Source organism: Rhodnius prolixus, unplaced genomic scaffold, assembly GCF_049639745.1.
Source record: "Rhodnius prolixus isolate KJV_2025 unplaced genomic scaffold, Rpr scaffold_6, whole genome shotgun sequence".
NCBI lineage: Eukaryota > Metazoa > Arthropoda > Insecta > Hemiptera > Reduviidae > Rhodnius > Rhodnius prolixus.
In genome coordinates this window covers 27,259,175-27,281,596 of record NW_027411634.1, presented here as the reverse complement: position 1 = coordinate 27,281,596, position 22,422 = coordinate 27,259,175, and the positions used below count along the sequence as shown (strand labels likewise).

At 34.6% G+C, this 22,422-nt stretch overlaps 1 protein-coding gene across 5 annotated transcripts in view; it reads left to right on the top strand.

Moving 5' to 3' along the window:
• LOC141460113 (AT-rich interactive domain-containing protein 5B-like) overlaps positions 1-22,422 on the top strand; it is a 207,283-nt gene that overhangs the window by 78,009 nt on the left and 106,852 nt on the right. The window contains exon 1 of one of the 5 annotated variants that reach the window (XM_074139788.1): positions 11,560-11,589. The exons of the other annotated variants lie outside the window; for them this stretch is intronic. Coding sequence (XP_073995889.1) covers positions 11,575-11,589 — 15 coding nt within the window. The 5' untranslated portion in view covers positions 11,560-11,574. Of the gene's footprint in view, positions 1-11,559; positions 11,590-22,422 lie in introns of those variants that run through there. 5 annotated transcript variants of the gene reach the window in all.

Genomic DNA, 22,422 nt, shown 5'->3' with positions numbered 1-22,422 from the left:
ACCACTCCGAAATTGCTCTTTGTTTAGATATGGTTGAGCCCGCGTGATGCGGAAATGTTCGCAATGGCACGGGAATAAAGGAGTTCTTCTTCTTCTTCAAGACAACTAATGCTGGAAAGTATTGGCAACGTGGGCTGGGAGCTCCAACTTCATCTTCCTTATCTTGTCTCTTTCAGATTTTTATCTATTTGGTCCGATGAAAGAAGCTGTGCATGGCATTAAGTTCTACGGCAACGGAAAAGATAAAAGCAAAAAACTGGGTTCAAGATCGAGGTAAAGAATCGAGTGCACCGAAAATTGTAATTGCGTGGAAAAATAAACTCAAAAAATGGTATTAATTTAACCAAAAATTTTTGAGTGTACAGCTATTTATCTGTTTCATTATTCAATGACCCTCTTAACCAGTTAAGCGCGGAATTTAGTTTTTAAAAAACCCGCCCACAGTGTGTGGAATTAAAATCAGGCAATGACGTGGTACACACGTCGAATGCAGGGGAAAACAGCCAAAAGTAAAACAGCGTCGTAATTAGAGTCACTGCAAGCACTTTTTCTGCAATCTATGGGGCTTTGAGATTACAGAGCATTCTGTGCTCATTCAAAATCTTGCACGTATGCATTGCTCTAGTTAACCAGAGCCGCAAGAGTTTTTTCACAAGGAAGAAAAGAGCTTTGAATTGTGTGCAGAATGAAATCTGAGGTCTGTGGTACTGAGGTCTGAATCTCTATCTAAGGTAAAAACGGGGCATTGCACAAGGGTTGAGAGCTTCTATTTGTGTCCGTAATTCCCAATCTCTAATGCGGAGACCAAACATGTACCATCCACTTATCATTTGGCTGACTCCAACAACCCCCTCCGTATAAAATACTTGGCAGTTCTATTGGTAAGATAAAGGAAACATCCCACCAAATAATATTCTTATTGTATTTTATTAAAATTTCGAGTTCTTTTATAGTTAATGGCAATTTTATATTTTTCACAACGAGTATACACGTCGAACGCACCGTAATAGAGATTTGGTTTGACGTCCATTCACGTCAAACACGCTTAACTGGTTAATACAACATAATAAAGAATTAAGGACCCAGCTGTCACCTTACAATGGTGCTCACAGAACAGCTTGTGATTTTGGTGAAACACAATACATATTAAGAATCGTGTGATTCGAGTTGAGGATGCTGGAAAGAAACCTAAGATTGGTTGAATTGGACTCTCTTTGTAGTTTGGATTTTTTTTAATGGTGCCCCAAAATTCTGCCATGAATGGGTTAAAATATAGTTGTTTTTTTTTTTGGGAGTAGTAAGTTTGTTTCTTGTGCCTATCTTTGACATGGATCATATTGTATGCATTCAAAGAGTCTGTATTTTTTGATTCTTTTTTTTTCCAAGCAAGATAGATTTGGATAGGATTGAGGAGGTTTGCTGTTGTTCAGTGTAGATGTTGTAAAGGATAGCGGTACTGTTACTGTGAAACTGTGTTAGATGTGTGGAAATTCCAGAGTGTGGATTAACTGTAGAAGGAGCTAAGATAATGATAGATGGAAATTTGGGGCATACACCCATGGAATAATGATCTGAGAAGAATCATTATAATTTTTCAGCTCAAGAAAGTTGAACCAAATTATTGTAAGTTTTCTTCGATGAGAACTCACAATCAGTGCTCCCAAAAATATTAGACGCAAGCGTACAACAAACATGAAAAGCAAACCGTGATTATTTTTGGGGTGGAAGGGAAATATGTGAGAGAGAATAAAACCAAAATTTCAAGAAGCACTAACTTTGTATTCCGTTTAACTTCTCCCTACAAACCAAACAAACGTACTGGTTAGAAATATTTATGGTTATCACGTTTCTACCAATATTTGTTTGAGAAAAGTTATTTTAGAAGATTTTCGGAGATCTGAACTGTTTGGTGTTCTTTTTGAAAACTATTTCAGTATTCTGTTCTTATAAATATTGCCTACTTAATACTATAGAATAAATGTGCCAAGTTGATTAAAAAAAATTATTTTCTGCAATTGGTGAAATTTATAAATCTTTGCAGATATTCACCACACTTTTTTTGTTTTCCTAAAACTTTTGTGATTTTCTCGGTTCAGATTTCGAGAAAAATTAGAGAGTATTGTCAATATACAATTATTACATCTTGACATCAAGGATTAGTCAAACTTTATTCAGTATAACGTGAAAATATAATTAGAATAACTGTTGTACGAGTTTGGTGGGCGTTTTAGACTATAGTTTGCTTCAACCAATTTGATGAAACTATTTTATTTAAATTTATGCTAAATTTTGTTAGCTGTTCATATTCAAAATAATAGTTATTTATTATTCAAATAAAGGGAAATTCTACTTTGTGAGAAATCACTTTTCTGAAGTATTCAACAGTAACATTCTTTTTTGAAGAGAATTGTTAATCTTTCATGATGGTGACTGATTCATTAATTCAAAGACAACAAAAAAATATTATTTGCCAATTTCAATCTTAAATTTTTGTAATTAATTCTTTGCCATGGTTTCGATCTTCAGAGCTGTAGAGAATCGGATTTCAGTTTACATCAAATTGATTTTAAATTTCTGTACAATAAGTTTCACTGCCCCAGAAGATGAATCTAATCTATAGGTCAAAAAGTTTGGCTAGTAATAATAATAGTAATAGTAATAATAGAGGGAAGGGATTAGCTCTGAGGTTAGCGTACTCGATTCCCACGCGGAAGTCCTGGGTTCGAATCCAGCTGCTGACCCTTAAATTTTCTCTTCCTAGTAGCTTCTTACAGCTCACTGTCCGGTGATGGACAGTGTTGTCTGTAAAGAGAGAACACTGTCCGGAGACCGGCAGTGCACTGGAAAAAGCTCCGGGCGCTAATAACCTCAGCTGTTGATGCGCCAAAAAAAAAAAAAAAGTCATTATTATTAATTCATCATTATTAATTATAATAATAATAATAATAAAATATAACAATAATAAATTTTACGACTGAATTTGGCACTATAATCTTTCTTCTTTTTGGATTAAAATTTTCCTGCAATTGATATCAATAATTGAGAAGAATAATTTCAAACTCTGAAACGGCTTTTCGCTGAAGGTTTGGCAAATTAATGAATTCAAAATTTCGGGTTAACTCGAATTTTAATAAAAGTATAAAAGTTGAGAAACACATCATAAGTGCAAACTTAGTTTTTACAAATTATTTTTTTAATTTTAGAATTTTTTTTAAAATAATTTATAATTGCGTTTATTAATGCAGAATTTAGCAATCTCATAAAAATGTATAATATATAATTTTGTTTTTTGATTGTCGTAAAAAATGAGAGCTCGCTATTTAAAAGACATAGTAATAGTGCACGAAACAGTGTTTAAAATGTGAACTTTTTTCACTAAATTTAGAAAATAATTGGTCCCAATATTTAACGATTGCAAACAAAGAAATAGAAAAATACTTAATAGCGATGTTTACGAAAAGTATGAAAGTGCAAAAAGGAGATTATGCATGGAGATTAGCGTACTTAACTAAACCAATGAGAGAACTTGGCTTTAGAGTAAGAGGGTGCCTCTTTCTCTAGCTGACCTTGACCGTGAACCGGCTGACCACGGTGGGCAATAACTGTGGTCAGCTTAATGCATACATCTTGGTGAAACGGGCTTATAGAGTTAAGTTCGCTTAATATTGTGCTAAGTTTAATTGCTATTTGCTAAATCATTATCTGTGATTTCGAGTACAATAAATGAGGTTGGTTTGTAAGAAGCCGTGGCAATTAGTTAATCACTTATCTTTTTTTCTTTTATTAAAAGACGCTGAGTATTATTCCGAGCTAAGGCGCTACAATAGCCGAGCGGTTAAGAGGCGAGACCTGCAAAGTTAATATGCATTGTGGTACTGGGTTCGATTCCCGGTCTTTAGGCCTTCGATTTTATTTAAAGTTTAATAAAAGAAATTTTCAGTAAAGTATGTTTGCTAGTCGCCTCCGTCCACGACACCTAATTGGTAGTTGGACGTAAATCCCGCCTGACAAAATAGGCAATTACTTTACTATTAGGCCGGACTATCTGGACGCGAAATACCGGAAACTGGACACTGAGCTCGTCACTCATCAGCATGAAAATGGTTTAGACATGCGTCTGAGAATCCAGTAGAAATGGGTACGGAAAATGGAGTCAACATTACACAAAGCTTGCCAAGAAATTTTGGCCTACAAAGAATCGGATCTACGCGAAATCTCCTTTCGTGGGCTTCTGAATCCTTTTAATGGAAAGGTGACAAAACTCTCTGTGACTAGTGTATGTATAGTTCTATTCGGTGTTATCTAGGTTGGTAGTTGACCGATATATCTAGCTTTAGAGATGATAGACTGGTGGGAAATCTAAATCTTCAGATGACCGTTCTATTTTTGCAGATGTTAGATCTATGTTTAGTTGAGACAGTCGGGTAGGTCTATAAGTATGTCTAGGTCTAGGTGGTGGCCTTAATATTCATAGGAAAGACGAAGATCTTTCTTTCCTTCAGAGCCTTTCTAAAGCCCCTTCTATCTCTTACTTGGCGCAGGGCTTCCTTGGTAAACTTCTTGAGCTTCTAAAGTTCCCTTGCGATTCTCATCTCTTGTTTTAAGCTTTCTTGAATCTTTTATTTTTTTCAGCTCACCTTTTACTCGGCTTTCCAATATTTCTGTCATCTCTCATATTACGAGGTGTGGCTATTAAATAACGAGACTATAACGAGACCTTCAATATACACCACTCCCCTATCCCTACAACGCTCTATGTGGATTTACCATTGTTCGAAACAGTGCTGGAAGTCTTTTTCTGTGAGCTCCTGCATGACGCGTGTCGCTTTTTCTTTCACAGCTTCAACGGACTGAAATCGTGTTCCTTTTTAATGCAGATTTGACTTTGGGGAACAGATAAAAGTCACATGGGGCTAGGCCAGGCGAATAAGGCGGATGGCCTAAAACTGGGATGTTGTACTTAGCTAGAAACGTCTTGACAGACAATGCAGTGTGAGCCGGCGCGTTGTCTTGATGGAGAACCCATGACTTGTTCTTCCACAAATTGGGTCGTTTTTTCCTTACTCTTTCACAGCGTTGAGCTAGCACCTCACGGTAGTATTGTTGATTAATTATAATCGATATTTTCATCCGTTTTGGACGTGGAAGGGCGACCCAGGCGGTCAGCATTTCCGACGTCTTCTCGGCCATCTTGGAAACGCTTGAACCACTCAAAAACTCGCGCACGTGATAAACATTCATCGCCATAAACTTCTTTTAATAAAAGATAAGTTTCAGTAGCGGTTTTACTAAGTTTTGATGTGAAATTTCACGACAATTCGTTGTTCTACTACAACACTTAATCAATGTTTTCGGCAAAACGAAACTAATACCTCTTACACAAACGACGGTTCCGGTCAGACAGATTTCACTACAAACACGCGAGACGCTGCAATCGAAAGAGAAGGCTTTACACTGCACAGCTGTCGGATAGTTAGGATTTGGCGCATGCATAGTTCTTCTATAGCATCATCAATCTCGTTATTTAATAGCCACACCTTGTAATTTCTTTTAAATGACGAAACATCGTCTTTTTCTAGCTGCTAATCCTTCCTTAATTTTGCCCCTGATATCTTGCTGCTGGGTAATTGTGGTGCCTAAAATCAATTTACTTTTTTTTAGAGATTTTGATAAACAACGTGATCTCGCTGAATTGTGTGATTAATCATTTCATTGATCGAGAAATATTCCTTTCTTTCTCTTGTTCAGAGAAAGGTTTGTTCTCCAACACTGCCTGAAGTATTCTCGAAGCTTTCCTTGTCTGAGAGCTTCTTCTTTCCGCCTTTAAGTACAGATCTAGGTACACATTTAAACCTCTTGCTTATTTAAATCTTTTCCTTTTTTTTAGTACATTTCAGATCCTCTTATTATACTAAGCCTTTTCTTAGTTTAACTTCATTATTAGCCAGTGTAATTATCCTCTAGATTCCGTATTACCAATTCCGAATCGTTAAAGTGATATTTTATCCTAAGTCACTGCGGAGAGTGTGATTTAGGAACGAAACTTTTGTGAATGGATGAAGCTGAAAGCGAAAGCATCTACTACTCTTTTTAGCGATTGTGTAAAAGGGGTAGCGCCTATTGTGCGTACAGAAGCATTGTGCTAGCTGGGTGTTACAATGCCGAGGGATGGGTTTACTTTACCCCCTCTTTAGTTCTGGGGGGCTCTTTATTGGTTGGGGGGGGGCTTGGGAAAGAAAATCTCTCCAGAACACCCATTCCAGTTTCGTGAAACCACTTTGAAACAGAACTTATGTTTGGGAGGCTTTATCTCTCATGAATTTGAACTGGTCTGTTTGTTCAATAGTAATTAATTGTACTGAAGCTTTTTTTTTCGAAAGTTTCATTTTCTTAATTTGAAACTTAAATTAGTTTAGTTTAATTAGTGACTTCTGAATAATGGATACATAAATATTATTTGCGATCTTTGTATCTGTATTGTGCATGGGAAGATTTTTTAAAAAAATTTCTTTCATTACAAACTACGCCTGAACTTGGCCACACGACGAAGTGCCGTCTAATGGAACCATACCCGGACTCCTTCGTGTCTGTCCCGCCTAGGTTCACACCTCTTGTTTCTCATCTAACCACTGATGATGGAAGGATTGAAATTAACATTTTGGTTAGATATGATTAGGCTGCTGTTTTCGACCAAACGCAACCTTCGCTTTTTTCTCTTTTCAGTTGCCGTCTCTAAACGCTATGAATAATTTTTTTTTTGTCATTTTGTTGTAGCTATTGTTCAATAACTCCAACTCTCTCCTTAAATCATTGGCTCCTCTTCCTAATCGTTTCCTCTATAATGTCCCAATAAAATGTTGTTCCTCTGTGAATAAACTTGTCATCACTTTTGATCAAAATCTATCCTGGAAAAACCATGTTTCTCAAATCTCCATCCACGCCCTAAAGCAGTTTAATAGTTCCCTGATACTTTTTTTCCCAATTAAAACCCGGCAACTCCTAGTTTCCTTTCTTATTTTCCCCCCATTTCGACTATGGTTGCTCCAGTGTACGGCGATCTTTCTGGTGATATTGAAGCTAAGCTCAAGCGCCTCCATAAACTGTTTTATAAGATTTATTTTCAGCATTCCCCAGAGACTCTCGCATTTCGCCACTGCTACGATGAGTTGAAGTGGCTTTTTTCCTGTCTATCGCCGTCAGTATTTTTTTGGCTTTTTTCCTTTTTCAAGTCATCCAGTCTCAAATGGCCATCCTATATTTTTCAACTCCTTAAGTTTAATTCCTTGATCCATTCCCGTAATACTAGATCTCGCTCATCTGATCTCTATATTCCCTCACACCGTACCTCATCCTTTGACAAATCCTTCCTAATACGTGCTACCTCTCTCTGGAACTCCTTACCTTCATCTGTCCGCCATGCTCCTACCCTTTCCATCTTTAAATCCCTTCTATTCAGTTATCTCCTTTCTATTCAGCTTCTATTAAGCTTTCACTTTTTGTAAATACTTACGTATATTTTCTGTTTAATCACGGGCCAAACTATTAAGGCCTCTAATTGTACCTGTTTTTATTCTTAGGAGACTATTTTCTATTCTATTCTATTTATCAATAATTAGCCTCAATAAAGCCACTTTTTAATGTACCATAACGTGTTGTAGAGCAGGGAAATTATACAATATTTCTATTTGGTTGGCATAACTGTTCGACATATGTTACTATGTTCTGCTATGTTTCTCACAACGGTGAATTGTATGATTTTTAATTAAAAAATAACAATAAATTTAAAAAAAAAAAAAATTCACATGTTGTCACGTGACTTGAAGTCATCTGGATGGGGTCACACGTGTTACAATTACCCTTTAATATGGAGGGGAAATTTTTCAGCTATATACAAAAGGTTTTATGTTGGAAATTAATTTTTTAACATGTTTTACATTAAAAAATAAATAAAAAATGCAGTCAATTCTCCAATTATAATATCATTTTCTCTTTCAAATAATTTATTATCCTTATTTGCGCATTTATAGCTGAAAAGTTAATAATAGAATGCGAATAAATATTTTAATAGCATGTGTAAACATGTGTACTAATGGTGGAGGTACGAGAAATTTCAAACCAGATGTGTCTATTCAAAAGTGTATTAGTTAACAAAAAACTAGTTCAGCCATCTGCGTACTTAACTGACAAAATTATTTAATATTTTATTATTATTATTAGACGAGTCAACATCAAAGCTTTTTTCAGTGCACTGCTGGCCTCCGTTAAATATAGTGCTCTCTCGTTACAGACATCCTTTGTCCATACTGGGGACAGTGTTTAAGATGCTCAGATGAATATCTAAGAGCCAGCAGATCTTATCGCCGTGTTGGAATCCAATAAAACGCTAATCACAGAGCTAAATATGTATATATTTTTTAAATATCAAATTGGGCTACTTTCTCATTTTAATTTCACTTAGTGGTGGTAAATGAGTAAATTATTTGAATCCCTTCTAAACTCGTAATAATTGATTTTTCTCTAAATATTGATAGTGTTCTGAAATCGAGTATAGTTATTTATTTATGGAAAGTAGTACTTTTCCTCACACGAGGAAGGGTTTGCACGCACGAGCGAGCGAAGCGAGGCGAGTGCAAGTGCAAATTACCGAGTGTGAGGAAAATACTTTACACTCGAGTTAAATATTATATTTTTTCTGCAGCCATTAGGGTTATTAACTTTAAAAAAAAACTAAACAGGAATCACTAGAATCCATTTTAAATTTCTATACGGTAACACTATAACCTTTTCAACTGTTATAATTAAAAATATCTAATTATTTATTAAAATATTATTTTTATTTCTATATTCCTTTCAATTTTTATTTTATTTTTTTAATATTCGTTTTTTAATTATTTAGATAAAATAAATGTAAATAAGCTTATTAAAGTTTTACAGAAAATATTTAATAACAAAACTTCTTATATCAAGGAAGCACAATAAAGTTTTTCCACTCACTAGTGAGGAAAGTGACACTAATGGGAATTATCCCCACTAGTGAGGTAAAGTTGGGCATTACACAGCTGATTTTAATTTATGGTTTTAACATGGTTGCAGAAAAAAAAACAATTTTTAATAAATAGACCGAATATTGTCCAGTTAAGCGTGATTGACGTGTAAACAAGTCAAACCAAATCTCTATTACGGTGCGTTCGACGTGTATACTCCGTCGTGAAAAATATAAAATTGCCATTAACTATAAAAAATACTCGAAATTTTAATAAAATACAATAAGAACATTATTTGGTGGGATGTTTCCTCTATCTTACCAATAGAACTGCCTAGTATTTTATACGGAGTGGGGTGGAAGGAATCAGCCAAATGATAAGTGGTTAGTACATGTTTGGTCTCCGCATTAGAGATTTGGGAATTACGCTCACAAATAGAAGGTTTCTACCCTTGTGCAACGCCGTTTTTACCTTAGATAGAGATTCAGGACCTCAGTACCAGCATGATTTCATTTTGCACAGAATTCAAAGCTCTTTTCTTTCTTGTAAAAAAGCTCTTGCGTCTCTAGTTAACTAGGAGCAATGCGTACGTGAAGCGGTGCAAGATTTTTGAATGAGCACAGAATGCTCTGTAATCTCAAGCCCTGCAGAGATTGCAGAAAAAGTCGCTTGCAGTGATTATTATGACGTTGTTTTACTTTTGGTTGTTTTTGCCCTGCGTTCGACGTGTATACACGTCATTGTTTGATTTTAATTCTGCACACTGTGGGCGGTTTTTTTAAAAACTAAATTCCACGCTTAACTGGTTATTTAAAAACGAAAAATCCTAGCTACCTAGGATATAATTATAAAAATAAAGATAGAATTTTTGTATAAGTGCAGCAAAATTCATTATTTTGTTAAAAATTTGCGAATTTAAAATTAAATAATTGCATGAACAGGAATTCATGTCAATAATTCATTAGATATTTTCCTCTCCATACTCCAAGTATCTCTTTAAAAGTATTTCCGATAAAAATATAGCGAAATACAGTGATTTTTTGCAAATCTTCTGCCTTCAACTGTTCTTTCAAAAATATTATCTTCGCTGTATCAATTTTGGCTATCAAATACCAGCTTTTTTTAAAAATAATAATGAGAACTTCATTAAAAGAATCATTTTTATTGATTCATATTTTCTTAAAATTTACACACTAATTTAAAGAATTGTAGAACTTGATTAAGTTGTTGCGATCATTTACAAGTTTGAATTGAAGGCGAAATAGTATAACTAATGCATTGCTTAATGTGTCAAACTACTTGCTACACTATAGTGAAGTTTAATCGATGTTAATACGTGTCCCTCTGCAACCCACACACAAATTTGCGTTCCTACTCAAGAAATCTTGATGTCTTTCATCACCATTCTCTATTGATGTCTCTATTTGCTAATAATTCAATATTAGCCGTCAATTAATTTCAATACTTCTGTGAACAATTTATTAGTAGATTTATTTACTAATTATTTTGTTTAGAGTATTTCTTAACTTACTTTTGGAAGTTGTCCACTTTGCTACAACTAATTGTGGTACAGGAAAAAAAGCTATTTCCACTAAGCATAAACCTTCAGATTGGTGTAAGGAAGATAATCATTACTCTAAATTTTATGGGTGGGTGTTGGTCTAGTGGTCAAGAGCTTGGCTTTGTGTGTGGAAGATCGCCAGTTCGAATCCCACGTATGACCAATTTTTATTTGTTAGAAAAAATTGTTTATAGTAAAGTTTGAGATTCCGCGACCCCTATTTGTGGTAGTTTACTACAAAATTTACTTTAAATTTTCTCTTTACATTTAAATAAATTTAGTTTATTAATAATAGCGATTTGTTAGGGAAGGGATTAGCTATGCAGTTAGCGTATTGGATTCCCTCGCAGTAGGTCCCGGCATCAAATCCAGCTGCTGACGCTTAAATTTTCTCTTCCTAGGAGCTTCTTACAGCTCACTGTCCGGTAATTGGCGGTGTTGTCTGTAACGAGGGAACACTGTTCACTGAAAAAAAAAGCTCCGGGCGCCAATAACCTTAGATGTTGACGCGCCTTAAATCATTAAAAAAAAGAGAGAGAGAGAGAAAATAGAGAATTATTTTTTTGAACTCATGTGTCTGAAACGTATCTGCGTAAATCTTTTTCCTAATTCTATTATGACAGCTTTTTGTTTTATAATTCATCAAAATTGACTTTAATTTTAAGTTTTTTAGATCTCGTATATCATCTAACTTCCCTCACAAGTAACGTCCATTACAGAGAACTAATTTGATGCCCAAATTTAATAAAAACATTTAAAGTATAAAAATAGTAATAAGGAATATCAGGGAATGGATTAGCTTAGTGTTTAGCGTACCTGGATTCCGACACGGAGGTCCCGGGTTCGAAACCAGCAGCTGGCCTCTAAGATTTTTCACTTCCTAGGAGTTTTTTTAAAGACAACACTGTCCAGCAATTGATCCGGTTGGCAGTGCACTGATATAAGCTCCAAGCGCTAATAACCACAGATGTTGGACAAACCTTAAACTAAAAAAAAGTCATATGAGTGTATATAAGAGGCAATTTTTGGATGATTATTTTAAAGGTAAGAATATTCTTTTGGTTGTTGACCACTTTATGCTCATGTTTGTTGTATTAGATTTATGCGCATATTACGATGCTAATCGCAACTATCCCGTCAACATAGATCAAGTAATTTATTACGTAGCTTGTATTTATTATAATTTATGAATTTGCTATACAGTCTAGATTTGCATAATGCTAGTGCAACACTGCACAACATACTCAATTACATCTTTATAATGCATCTAATCTTTTTACATTTTTATTACATAGTGTAAATTTACTTACTTTTAAAAATATAACTCTATTCTTAGAAAAAAATTTCTTGGTTTTTATTTAAACGTTAATAATTTGCACAATATTACGCGGAAATAGTGACGTATTGATCCTTGTAAGGTAATGGTTGTACATTTTGTTAATGCCCCCTTAAATATCGAACTGCTCGCGAATTTTGAAAGTGAATAATCGCCGTAATTAGTATAAAAGTGATGTTCGTAACCTAATTTATTTTGACATTTAATTAATCTTAAAGGGTTAAGGGTTAAAATACACTGAAACTTATTTCATTTTAATCTATTGCTGAAATTTACAACTGAAACAATTGTTAAAAGTAAAAATGATGACACAATATTAGGAAGAGGTAGCTCACATCACTCCATTATTGTGATCACTATACTTCTCTCACGTTAAGTGTAGAACGCGAGGGCCATTCTCTCGTCAGTCACTTTGGAGGATTGCCTGGTGGAGCGGAAGAAAATAGGTGTTCGATAAAAGGATTAGGATGAGCTGATGTAGGAGGTTGATATTTGAGAAAAACGAGTGTTCGCCTGATCATTGGTGAAAGGAATTTTGAGATCATTGTGGCTGCTAGTGAAAAATATTATAGATATATAGCAAAGAATAATCAATATTTCTTGTTAAGAATATTTCGAAGTATTTTTTTGACTGTAAGGACTAGACAACTGAATTGAAACCCAGAATCTACCTGTGGCAACCCTAAGCTGGTTGAAATGTTGCTGATTGTTGAGTAAAGCAAACTTACTCTGACAAAAGACTGGAGAAAATGTAGTTTTTCTAAAAAAAAAATAATTAAAAATTTGCAAAAATGTACAAAGCTGTGGAAAATCAAAACGTGAAAATTGCCATTTACTTAATTTTTTTTAACTTTATCAAAAGGGAAATTGAAATAAAGAAAACTAAGGCGCCACGATAGCCAAGAGGTTAGAGAATGGACCCGTAAGGATGTATTGTTGGTTAGTGGGTTCGATTCCCGGCTTAGGCCTTGGATTTTATTTAATAGTTAATATGAGGAATTAACTGTAAAGTACGTACGAGGTGTGTTCAAAAAGTAACGGGAATTTTTAAATTTCGCGGGTTTGGAGAGTCTGATTGTAAAATTTTTTTTTTTATTATGTTGGTACACATGCCCCTGAAGTACGATAAAATTTTCAGTAATATTCATTGTTTACTTCTTAAGTGGCAGCCGTTAAGGTTAGACGTGTTTTTCGAGCTTGGTGATTTTTGTTTGTTAAAAAAAATGGATCAAAGAATTTGTATTAAATTTTGCGTAAAAAATGAAATAAAGTGTGTGAAATGTTAATAAAGGCATATGGTGAGTCTGCTATGAGTAAAACAAGGATTTACGAGTGGTATAAGCGTTTCCAAGATGGCCGCGAAAACGTTGAAGATGACGAACGACCTGGACGTCCAAGCACATCAACAACCGATGAAAACGTGAAAAAATTGAAAGAAATGGTTATGAACGATCGCCGAATCACAATCAGAGAAGTCGCTGATGATGTTGCCATATCAATTGGCTCATGCCATGAAATTTTTTCGGATGTTTTGGGTATGAAACGTGTGGCAGCAAAATTTGTTCCAAAATTGTTGAATTTCGAACAAAAACAGCGGAGAATGGAAGTTGCTCAAGAGTCACTCAATGAAGTCGACAACGATGCGGATCTACTGAAACGTGTTATAACAGGTGACGAAACATGGGTTTACGGATATGATGTCGAAACTAAGGCTCAATCGTCCCAGTGGAGGCATTCTGGATCGCCAAGACCGAAAAAGGCTCGACAAGTGCGGTCGAATGTGAAGGTTATGCTCACTGTGTTCTTCGATTTTAATGGCATAGTGCATCATGAATTCTTGCCACAAGGTCAAACAATCAATAAGGAGTACTACCTACAAGTTCAACGCCGTTTGCGTGAAGCAATCCGAAAAAAACGCCCGGATTTGTGGCAAAACAATCCATGGATTTTGCACCACGATAATGCACCTGCTCACATTTCATTGCTTGTTCGTGAATTTTTGGCCAAAAACAAAACTTTAACGATGCACCAGCCTCCATATTCGCCAGACATGGCTCCATGTGACTTTTTTCTATTTCCAAACATAAAGAGAACATTAAAAGGCCGTCGTTTTACAAGCATAGATGACATTAAAAGCGAATCGCTGAAAGAGCTGAAAGCTTTCACAAAGATCGAGTTTCAGAAGTGTTTCGAGGATTGGAAAAAGCGCTGGCACAAGTGTATTGTATGCGAAAGGGACTACTTTGAAGGCGACAATATTAATGTAGATGAATAAATAAATATTTTTTTCAAAAAACGAAAATTCCCGTTACTTTTTGAACACACCTCGTATGTTTGCTAGTCGCCTCCGTCCAAGTCACCTAAATCGGCAGTTGGAGGTAAACCCCTCTTGAAAAAAATAGGCATTACTTTGCTTTTTACTTAAACGAAAACTGTAAACGATCATTTTTATGGCTATCCGTAGAATAGTTCATCAGAGAGTTTGCAATGGCCGAAAACGAAATATAAAATCTATTGCACTTTAGCGACATCTGTTTTCTACTTTACCCTCTCTAGGCAGTGTTTATTTGTTAGACTCAAAAATCGAGATTCAAGCTGTAAAATTAAAGATTTGAACTTTTCTGAGACAAAAAAAAGAAAAGAAAAGAAGTGATTTATAAGTTTGTTCTGGAGCTTTTTGTCATTTTTCGCTATTCAGAGAATAAAAACAAAATATCACATTCATAGTAGTTCTCTATGCGAAACAGGCTTATTGATCTAAAAAACTACGACAGAACAAGGGATAAAAACATGTATAAACCTGCACAAAAAAGAAAGAAAAGTACAAGCTATACATAGAGAGAAAGTAACATCGATTGGAGCAAATTAAATTGGATGTGCCCTCCCCCTGCAACACGCCCCCGCACTACTCCACCCCTCTGACCATAGCTATTTATATACAGTTTCTTTTATATAGACCTGATAGTAATAATTTTTAACTGGAAAATCCAATTCCAGACGGATTCCATTAATAAAACATAAAATTGGATTTTTTTTTAAGGAACTAGAAATTATTTATTTGTTAATGGATTATATTTAATAATTTATTTTTTTTATAAATGTCGCTATTAAATTATTTATCGTCCTGTTCCAGTCCATTAAGTGCTTTTAAATATTGATTTTCTCTCTTTTGCTTTTCGTCACTTGGATTTTACAATAACTTAGTTTTTTCCAAAAAATAGTTTTACTACCTAACAAATACTATTGCAATGATAGAAATGGAGAAATAATCATATTTTAAAAACATCTTTTGATACATAGATATAAACTTAATTATAAAATATAAAACATTATTTACCAGAATAATGAAGTTCCGATGTATCAAGATTACTTACTACCTTTATTAATTAGTACAGAGAACGTTTAGAATGGAGGAACAAGGATATCATTTGCTGGTAAAAAAGGTTAGGAAATACTGCAGCTAGAGGAGAAAGTTTGAGAAGGAAATGATCGGTTCTTTTATGATCGTAGGTGGCTATTTCGTGGCAGGGTGGGTTAGGAGGACGACCTGTGTTCCCTAATTGAAAACGAATTCACTCTTATGTTGTGCCTGGGAAATTTAGCAGCAAAATTTACTTGTATTTTTATATATAGTTAACATTTACGAGATTTTATAGCTTCAAAATTAATGAGCTCTAGAGGTTTACATTTTAAGAGGCAGCCCCTTGCAATCTGATGGGAAAGGGCGTGACTCACCGTGAGCGGAGCCACTGATTGGTTTAATCGAAACGCCCACATTTTACTCGACCTATGATTGGTTAAGTTGAATAGAAAACTGTAGTTCAACATTTTTTCATTGGTTTTAGAGGGAAAATTAGATTATCTAATAAAAATATATTTGAGAATATCTACTCTAATGTGATTATAGTTAATGGTTTTACATTATTTATGCTTAAAGAAAAAAAAAGGAAATTTGGGTTATTTAAGGTAAAAGAAGGGAAAACCAAAATCTGCCGTAGACGTGGATCCGTGTTGATACGGTGGATTTTTCTTTTAAAGAAAACTGGTTTTCTAAGAATAAACATGTAATTGAAAAAAGTGTTAGATAATTCAATGCGGAACAATATCAAATCCGAGGGAGGAGGATTAGCTATGAGGTTAGCGAATTGGATTCCCACGCGGTTGTCCCGGGTTCGAATCCAGCTGCTGATCCTTGGATTTTCTCTTCCTAGGAGCTTCTTACAGCTTACTGACCGGTGATAGACAGTGTTATCTGTCTGGAGGCCGGCAGTACACTGAAAAATGCTCCGGGCGCCAATAACCTCAGTTGTTATCGCGCCTTAAATCATTTAAAAGTATTTAAAAGTGGGCAATAGTATAACTTATGGGGAACAACATGAATTTTTTAACGCAGCTATTTGTCCTTGAATCTAATACTTCTCACATCCTAAGCATTCAAGAGAACCTTCGTAAAAACTCCAAAAATAATACAATGTTTTATATGAGTCCTAAGTATGTAGAAGAGTCTGTGCAATCACTAATATGTCCAGCAAATCTCAGCGATTTCTATGAAAGTGGTAGCAGTAATTATTAAAACTGCACTTTCATTGCATTTTTAGACCTAGCTTGTTTCCTTTAATCAGGTAAGAGTTGGATGATTCTTATTCTGTTACCTAAGCGCTAATAGTAAAGTAATCGCCTATTTTTTCAGGCGGGGCTTAAACTAGTTTCAGGCGACTAGCAAACATACTTAACTGTAAATTTCTTTTATTAACCATTAAATAAAATCCAAGGCCTAGAGAGCGGGAATCGAACCCAGTACCACAATTATTTGAATTGTTGACAGTATTTTCCAAGTGCAATTTATTTATTATTTAGTTTCTTAACAAGGATTATGTAAACATTTTGCCATGAATGATTATCTTTTATTTTCACATTAAGAGTGCATTGTCTGCAAAACGTTACCAAGTAAATAATGTGAAAGGATCTCGAGTAGAAAGAGCACACCTCCATTCATATTCAAATTTCAGAATATGAATGAATTTTACTTTCATATTGTTTTGTAAAGCGGATCTAGTTTATAATTTTCTGTCAAGTAGTAATGGCGCTAGAATTGTTCGTATTGAACGTTTCTTTATTTTATTTTAATGCTCCTTTATTTCTCGCGTTACCGGATTGATGGAGAATAAAGGATTAATGCTTTGAAATGTTTTACGAGGGTCGTTTGAAAAGTGCGTGCAAAAATAAAAACTACTTAATTTTTTGGGGTAAACCTTTTTTATTTTTCAACATAGTCTCCTTTTAGGCTTATACACTTCGTCCAACGCTGCTCTAGTTTGTTGATCCCTTCCGAATAATAGGATTTGTCCAAGTCTGAAAAATAGCCATTCGTTTCTGCAATCACCTCCTCGTTTGAATAAAATCTTTTTCCCGCTAGCCATTTCTTCATATTGGGGAACAAATAGTAGTCCGAGGGAGCCAAGTCTGGAGAATAGGGGGGATGTGAAACGAGTTGGAACCCTATTTCCATTAATTTTGCGACCACAACTGCTGAGATGTGAGCTGGTGCATTGTCGTGATGGAAAAGGACTTTTTTGTGGGCCAATCGTGGGCGTTTTTCTTGCAGCTCGGTTTTCAAACGGTCCAATAACGATGAATAATATGCACCTGTAATAGTTTTACTCTTTTCCAGATAGTCGATGAGGATTATTTCTTGCGAATCCCAAAAGACAGTTGCCATAATCTTTCCGGCCGAAGGAACGGTCTTCGCCTTTTTTGGCGCAGATTCCCCCTTGGTAACCCATTGTTTAGATTGTTCTTTGGTCTCAGGAGTGTAGTGATGTATCCATGTTTCATCCACAGTGACGAAACGACGCTTAAAGTCCTGCGGATTCTTCTGGAACAGCTGCAAACCGTCCTTGCAACACTTCGTTTTTGGTCAAGCGTGAGCAATCGCGGCACCCATCTTGCGGATAGCTTTGTCATGTCCAAATGTTGATGCAAAATATGATGTACCCGTTCATTCGAGATGCCCACAGCACTAGCAATCTCACGCACCTTCACTCTTCTGTCATCCATCACCATATCATGGATTTTATCAATGATTTCTGGAGTAGTAACCTCAACAGGGCGTCCAGAACGTTCAGCGTCACTTGTGCCCATATGGCCACTCCGAAAATTTTGAAACCACTTATAAACTGTTCTAATCGAAGGTGCAGAGTCACCATAATGTTTATCAAGCTTCTCTTTAGTCTCCTGAGGCGTTTTGCCTTTCATAAAGTAGTGTTTAATCAACACACGAAATTCTTTTTCGTCCATTTTTTGAAAATCACTCGACTTCCTCGATTCAAACGAATGCCAAACACAAAGAAATAGACCGATCTGGCTGAAACTTGGTGTGTGTTCTTCCAAGAGATGCTACTAACTAAACATAACCTCGATACGCGCCAGTAGTGCTATCTCTCTGACTTTGCACGGACTTTTCAAACGACCCTCGTACGTATGACTGGGAGAGAAAAATATGTGTGCGACTTGGTTGGCATTCTTTTATATATATATTGGGGCTTGACTGAAATAAAAATTCAGTTAGGGTGCCCTACTAACTTTACTGAAAACGTTCCATTAGCAATACTACAAACATTCTAAAATACTTCAATGAAAAATCAGGCTGTAAAAAAAGCTCCACTCTCTTGCCTTGTATAGTAACATGTGATAAACTCACTACGTAATAGAAAGGGGGCACTTTTAGGCACTGAATACGATGAACCAGGTTTTTTTTTTTTTGTTCCGTTTTGTGCAACCTGAAACAGTATCCCCTCTCCCCAAAAGTTGCAAATCAAAGAGATAAGACGTCACATAAGAGAAGTTTAGTAAGCCACTACTGGGTGTCGTTATCTAGCAAAAAGTTTGAGAAGTTGTCATGTACAAATTTTTTGATATCGCCTGAACATCGTATTATTCAACTTTTACTTTAGGATTCAAACGGTTAATTTTTAATTTTTTGGCATTGGCTTTCGCCATACAGCCAGCATCGTCTAGGTGCTTATCACTAGAATATCACTCACTCTCCATTATTACTTATAAATACATTCGCTTCACTCATTCATCCCTCTACTATATACAACTATTTACATACAAACTTACAACTAATGGATGGATCAGTACTCTATATTCCTGCCATCCTTGTAGCTTAACCGAAATTAAAATCACTGTAATCCTTCTCTAATCATTTTCTTCCATTCATTCTAATCAGCTTTAACTTTTAAATACATTCATATTTCTTTGCTAGCTCTGCTACAGATTTAAGCACATAGATGTTGGTGGAGAACATTATGTCTTCGTAGCGAAATGGTGCATCTAAATACCTGTATATGTCGTCAAACATTTGTTTCCTATCTTCTAGTACATAACGTGGACATATCATTATTATATGTTTGAAATCCTCCTCCTCATTGCAATCTACACAAAGAGGAGAGGACCTAAACGGTTTATTTCGCCATTTTGAATTTTCTTCGTTTTAATTTTTTTTTTTTTTAAATCTTATCTTTTTGCACTTCATTTCATTTAAAGAGATTTTGGCGTTTTATTGATGGGTTTATTTGGGAAAAGGCAAAGCCAAAAATTATGTTTATTATTTATTAATTTTTCATTTCAAGTTTTAACTCAGAAATAAAACAAATCACAGTACTTTAAATTTGATATATTTATAATTAATGTGTCAATTTTGAGTTTTTTTTTTCCATACCAACCAATCAAAAGTGCTGCTTTACTGTACCAATTTTTCAGTATTTTAAAATTTTCTCAAAAAATAAACACCTAACTCTAATAACCTAAGTGAAATATCAAATTTCAACATCCTGAAGATTCTTATGCACATATCTGATATTCGAAACTTCCTTTTTAGTTCTCTCAACTTCCCTCCTTAATATTTTTTTTTTATTCATTTATTTAAGACGCGTCAACATCTAAGGTTATTGGCGCCCGGAGCTTTTTTTCAGTGCTCTGCCGGATCTCCGGACAGTGTTCTCTAGTTAAAGACAACACTGTGAATCATCCGTAAAAAGCTGTTAGAAAGGGAAAAAAACTAAAGGCCGGGCAGCTGGATTCGAACCCATGATCTGCGTGTTGGGAACCAGTATTCCCTAACCGCTCAGCTAATCCCTTCCTTCTAAATATTCTATTATCGTGATAAAAATAGACATATATAATCGTAATTCATCTAATTAAACTTTACTGAAATTCTCTTTTGTCTGTTCTCTAGGTGAGTACCATGTCTGTACTGAAAAAGTGGGAGTGAAAGGTTGGAGCAATTTCGTGAGTAAATTACTTTAAATGTTAACGAAGTTCTCATTAAAGGGCAACGTGACTATAAAGGCAAATAAATTAAAGAAATCGCCTATTTTTCGAAAGTATTTCGTCCAACTAACAAAACTATGAGTCATGAGACAGAGGCGGAAGCGAAATACTTTATTTTTAATACTTTGTAACTAAAAATAAACTATAGTTTTCTGTTATGTTCTTTTAGATATGTTCTTTTGATATAATTTGGGCGCTGTATAATAACCCTTTTATACTGGGGCCTCCCTTCATTTTATTTTTAAATGAGCCCTTATTGTTGGACGTTTCTTTTTAGCATCTACAGCTACAAAATTAGATATACAGCAGCATACATTATTTACAACTATGATCAACACATACAAGTCATTGATTTTGTCGCATGTTTATTGTATTTCTGACCGGTTTCGAAACCTTCATCCATAATCAGTGTGGTGTAGAGATTTTTATTTTTTACTTCATTTATGTTTCCGTCTCAGCAAGTGTGAGAATCGAAGATGTTTATCCAACAATGTGGATCTAAACCCATATTCTTTTTTTTTTTATTTACATTAACAAATAGCTCAAAGCGAAAATTGTTAATTAAAGTCATTAAAATTAAATGTCATTAATTAAAAGTCATTTAATTAAATATTAAAAAAAGATTAAATTGTTAATTAAAGTCATTTAATTAAACAGGTTAGTCAATAACTATTAAAAAAAAAGATTAAATTGTTAATTAAAGTCATTTAATTAAACAGATTAGTCAATAACTATTTAAAAAAAGATTAAACAAGAGAAACTGCATACGTATTAATTGCAACATACAAGAAGTTTTTTTGGACTTTTTTTTTATAAAACTGCTATTTCTCTCATCTGATGCGAATATGTCCAATTGTTTGGACAATGAATTGCTCCAGCTTCTACAGCATTTTTTTTTTTTCAATTCACTGAATGTGCACTGGAGAAATGAGGAATCCGAGTTGAATTGCGACCGAATCTCTGACATGTGAATCACGGAATCTCACAGAAGATAAGATTTTTTAACATAATCCAAAGCAGTCTTTTAGAAATCATTAAAATAAAACCGAAGATTATACCTTAAGGGGGAATCCAAATTTATCCTACTATTGCATTTGCTTTGAGGTATATTTATGGAAGCGGACCACATTTATTTTTTTTTTTTGCATTTTCTCGCTCATTTCACTTTATTTCTTCGGCTCTGTATCGAATCTAAATAATGAAGGGTGTACTCGACTTTAGATCTGGCAATACCTGATCTTTGAATCTTAGATATTCTTGCGATGTAAACTTGATAGATACAGCTGCCTTCTTACACATCTCATCAATGAGCAGTTCGAATTTGAGTTTCTAGTCAATGAGTACTCCAAATTCACCCCCCACTATTTCAGTACAGATCCATAAAATTTTGTAGAATAATTTTCTTGGGGAGATTCATTCAAAAAAGTCCTCCTAGGTGCAGTCATACTTCTAACGTGCCATGTTAGTGTTATGTATCGTCCTATCACCTCTTAAATACTTTAAACAATTGAATATTTAAATAAAATTCCAAATATGTTTAAAATAAATTGATTTTACAGAATAGTTTTTCCTTTTTTAATTTATGTTTTTTTCGTAAACGATTCCAATGTTCCTCTTTACGTAAAGTTTTGTTTTATCGGAGGAAGTGAAATTGCCAATATCTATTTGATTTTCCAATCATCAATACTTTCCGGCCATTAAAGCAGAATAACAGCCAATTGTATTCTTTCTTCAGAATATCCATCATTGTTTCTGATTCTACCATTCTTTTTATCTTCTTTTTTCAGATCATATTTATTTACTCTTTTTTTTTTGTTGCTGAATTCTGAATTTGTTTCAACCAAAAGGAAAATTTAAATTTTAATTTACTTTGAAGGAACTTTACCAGTTTATAAGTCGGTCTTCGAACATGAAGCTGATCTTGTTTAGAATTTAGTATATTTATTGGGTTAAAATATTCTGTTTTGTTACCGAAGAGTTTCGAGTCAATTGTTTCAGTCAGAATTATTTAATTTAAAGTAGTTTTTGGTAGGATCTTATCCCAGTGTTCTTAAAATGGTTTATTATATTCCTTAAATTGTTTTTGTTTTATGAGAGAATTGATTTTTTTCTAAGGATATTCTGTGACACTACCGCCTCCAAGTCATTAGGTTAGAAAGTGTTCAGTTCTTTAAGCGGATTTTTGCTCATTTCAAATCCTTCAGCTG